Genomic DNA, 4,029 nt, shown 5'->3' on the forward strand with positions numbered 1-4,029 from the left:
CGAGCTCGGGGGATGAGCTCATCAGCCCGGAGCTGCCCGCGTAGTTCTCGCCCCAGCTGTACTGGTCCGGGTCTGGGAAGGAGGAACGGTGTTACCGGGCCAAGCAGCTGAGAGGCCCGAACCTCAGACACCACGCCCCAGGGAAGGAGGCGCCCAGGGAAGGAGGCGCCCAGGGAAGAAGGTGCCCAGGGAAGGACCTGCCCAGGGAAGGACCCGTCCAGGGAAGGCGGCGCCCAGGGAAGGCGGCGCCCAGGGAAGGAGGGGCCCAGGGAAGGAGGCGCCCAGGGAAGGACCTGCCCAGGGAAGGCGGCGACCAGGGAAGGACCTGCCCAGGGAAGGCGGCGACCAGGGAAGGACCTGCCCAGGGAAGGCGGCGACCAGGGAAGGACCTGCCCAGGGAAGGCGGCGACCAGGGAAGGACCTGCCCAGGGAAGGCGGCGACCAGGGAAGGACCTGCCCAGGGAAGGCGGCGACCAGGGAAGGACCTGCCCAGGGAAGGCGGCGACCAGGGAAGGACCTGCCCAGGGAAGGCGGCGACCAGGGAAGGACCTGCCCAGGGAAGGCGGCGACCAGGGAAGGACCTGCCCAGGGAAGGCGGCGACCAGGGAAGGACCTGCCCAGGGAAGGCGGCGACCAGGGAAGGACCTGCCCAGGGAAGGCGGCGACCAGGGAAGGACCTGCCCAGGGAAGGCGGCGACCAGGGAAGGACCTGCCCAGGGAAGGCGGCGACCAGGGAAGGACCTGCCCAGGGAAGGCGGCGACCAGGGAAGGACCTGCCCAGGGAAGGCGGCGACCAGGGAAGGACCTGCCCAGGGAAGGCGGCGACCAGGGAAGGACCTGCCCAGGGAAGGCGGCGACCAGGGAAGGACCTGCCCAGGGAAGGCGGCGACCAGGGAAGGACCTGCCCAGGGAAGGCGGCGACCAGGGAAGGACCTGCCCAGGGAAGGCGGCGACCAGGGAAGGACCTGCCCAGGGAAGGCGGCGACCAGGGAAGGACCTGCCCAGGGAAGGCGGCGACCAGGGAAGGACCTGCCCAGGGAAGGCGGCGACCAGGGAAGGACCTGCCCAGGGAAGGCGGCGACCAGGGAAGGACCTGCCCAGGGAAGGCGGCGACCAGGGAAGGACCTGCCCAGGGAAGGCGGCGACCAGGGAAGGACCTGCCCAGGGAAGGCGGCGACCAGGGAAGGACCTGCCCAGGGAAGGCGGCGACCAGGGAAGGACCTGCCCAGGGAAGGCGGCGACCAGGGAAGGACCTGCCCAGGGAAGGCGGCGACCAGGGAAGGACCTGCCCAGGGAAGGCGGCGACCAGGGAAGGACCTGCCCAGGGAAGGCGGCGACCAGGGAAGGACCTGCCCAGGGAAGGCGGCGACCAGGGAAGGACCTGCCCAGGGAAGGCGGCGACCAGGGAAGGACCTGCCCAGGGAAGGCGGCGACCAGGGAAGGACCTGCCCAGGGAAGGCGGCGACCAGGGAAGGACCTGCCCAGGGAAGGCGGCGACCAGGGAAGGACCTGCCCAGGGAAGGCGGCGACCAGGGAAGGACCTGCCCAGGGAAGGCGGCGACCAGGGAAGGACCTGCCCAGGGAAGGCGGCGACCAGGGAAGGACCTGCCCAGGGAAGGCGGCGACCAGGGAAGGACCTGCCCAGGGAAGGCGGCGACCAGGGAAGGACCTGCCCAGGGAAGGCGGCGACCAGGGAAGGACCTGCCCAGGGAAGGCGGCGACCAGGGAAGGACCTGCCCAGGGAAGGCGGCGACCAGGGAAGGACCTGCCCAGGGAAGGCGGCGACCAGGGAAGGACCTGCCCAGGGAAGGCGGCGACCAGGGAAGGACCTGCCCAGGGAAGGCGGCGACCAGGGAAGGACCTGCCCAGGGAAGGCGGCGACCAGGGAAGGACCTGCCCAGGGAAGGCGGCGACCAGGGAAGGACCTGCCCAGGGAAGGCGGCGACCAGGGAAGGACCTGCCCAGGGAAGGCGGCGACCAGGGAAGGACCTGCCCAGGGAAGGCGGCGACCAGGGAAGGACCTGCCCAGGGAAGGCGGCGACCAGGGAAGGACCTGCCCAGGGAAGGCGGCGACCAGGGAAGGACCTGCCCAGGGAAGGCGGCGACCAGGGAAGGACCTGCCCAGGGAAGGCGGCGACCAGGGAAGGACCTGCCCAGGGAAGGCGGCGACCAGGGAAGGACCTGCCCAGGGAAGGCGGCGACCAGGGAAGGACCTGCCCAGGGAAGGCGGCGACCAGGGAAGGACCTGCCCAGGGAAGGCGGCGACCAGGGAAGGACCTGCCCAGGGAAGGCGGCGACCAGGGAAGGACCTGCCCAGGGAAGGCGGCGACCAGGGAAGGACCTGCCCAGGGAAGGCGGCGACCAGGGAAGGACCTGCCCAGGGAAGGCGGCGACCAGGGAAGGACCTGCCCAGGGAAGGCGGCGACCAGGGAAGGACCTGCCCAGGGAAGGCGGCGACCAGGGAAGGACCTGCCCAGGGAAGGCGGCGACCAGGGAAGGACCTGCCCAGGGAAGGCGGCGACCAGGGAAGGACCTGCCCAGGGAAGGCGGCGACCAGGGAAGGACCTGCCCAGGGAAGGCGGCGACCAGGGAAGGACCTGCCCAGGGAAGGCGGCGACCAGGGAAGGACCTGCCCAGGGAAGGCGGCGACCAGGGAAGGACCTGCCCAGGGAAGGCGGCGACCAGGGAAGGACCTGCCCAGGGAAGGCGGCGACCAGGGAAGGACCTGCCCAGGGAAGGCGGCGACCAGGGAAGGACCTGCCCAGGGAAGGCGGCGACCAGGGAAGGACCTGCCCAGGGAAGGCGGCGACCAGGGAAGGACCTGCCCAGGGAAGGCGGCGACCAGGGAAGGACCTGCCCAGGGAAGGCGGCGACCAGGGAAGGACCTGCCCAGGGAAGGCGGCGACCAGGGAAGGACCTGCCCAGGGAAGGCGGCGACCAGGGAAGGACCTGCCCAGGGAAGGCGGCGACCAGGGAAGGACCTGCCCAGGGAAGGCGGCGACCAGGGAAGGACCTGCCCAGGGAAGGCGGCGACCAGGGAAGGACCTGCCCAGGGAAGGCGGCGACCAGGGAAGGACCTGCCCAGGGAAGGCGGCGACCAGGGAAGGACCTGCCCAGGGAAGGCGGCGACCAGGGAAGGACCTGCCCAGGGAAGGCGGCGACCAGGGAAGGACCTGCCCAGGGAAGGCGGCGACCAGGGAAGGACCTGCCCAGGGAAGGCGGCGACCAGGGAAGGACCTGCCCAGGGAAGGCGGCGACCAGGGAAGGACCTGCCCAGGGAAGGCGGCGACCAGGGAAGGACCTGCCCAGGGAAGGCGGCGACCAGGGAAGGACCTGCCCAGGGAAGGACCCGTCCAGGGAAGGAGGCGCCCAGGGAAGGAGGCGCCAGGGAAGGAGGCGCCCAGGTCTTGGCGATGAGGGGCCGGAGTCCGTGTTCCTGCCTCTCGCTCCCACGGGCAGCGAGACCCCATGAGACCCCCTGAGTGGCCACTGAGAGCTTGTAAGCGTCTCCAGAAACTCTGCCCTCGTTTCCTCAGACGAGCGAAGGGAGCAGCGGGGTCGGTGCTGGCCGCGCGCCCGGGAGCCTGCCCGTGCATCCTGTCCTGGCAGGGCCACACTGGACCCCAGTCCCTTTGTTTTTACTTATTTATTTAATCCTCACCCTAGGGCGTGTTCTCACTGATTTTAGAGAGAAACAAAGGGGAGAGACAAACATCGCTGTTGCGAGAAGCATCAATCGTTGCCTCCCGCACGCGCCATGCCCGGGACCAAACCCGAAACCTAGGTACGGGTCTGCTGGGAGGGAACCTGCGGCCCTAGGTGTGCGGGACTAGGTCCAGCCAGCCGAGCCCCCGCCCGGGGCCCCTCTGGTTTCCTCCAAAAGGACAGAGAACGGCCCTGGGCCGACAGCGAGGCGTGAGGAGGGGGCGCCGGCCTGAGCCCCGTGTCCCTCACTGGGACCCTGATTGTCACACACAGGCCCACCGTCGCTTTCCAGCCCCTCAGGGCAGGCACAGCCAAGGGCTAGCC

At 70.5% G+C, this 4,029-nt stretch overlaps 1 protein-coding gene across 1 annotated transcript in view; it reads right to left on the bottom strand.

Moving 5' to 3' along the window:
- Nucleotides 1–3: 3 nt before the first annotated feature.
- The window catches only part of PANK4 (pantothenate kinase 4), a gene marked incomplete at both ends in the record, with an annotated part of 7,404 nt that continues 3,378 nt past the window's right edge, over nt 4–4,029 (bottom strand). The window contains one exon of the mRNA XM_015566077.1: nt 4–88. Coding sequence (XP_015421563.1) covers nt 4–88 — 85 coding nt within the window. The remainder of the gene's footprint in view (nt 89–4,029) is intronic.

The sequence above is a fragment of the Myotis davidii genome, unplaced genomic scaffold (genome assembly GCF_000327345.1).
Source record: "Myotis davidii unplaced genomic scaffold, ASM32734v1 scaffold1762, whole genome shotgun sequence".
In the NCBI taxonomy this organism is placed as follows: domain Eukaryota; kingdom Metazoa; phylum Chordata; class Mammalia; order Chiroptera; family Vespertilionidae; genus Myotis; species Myotis davidii.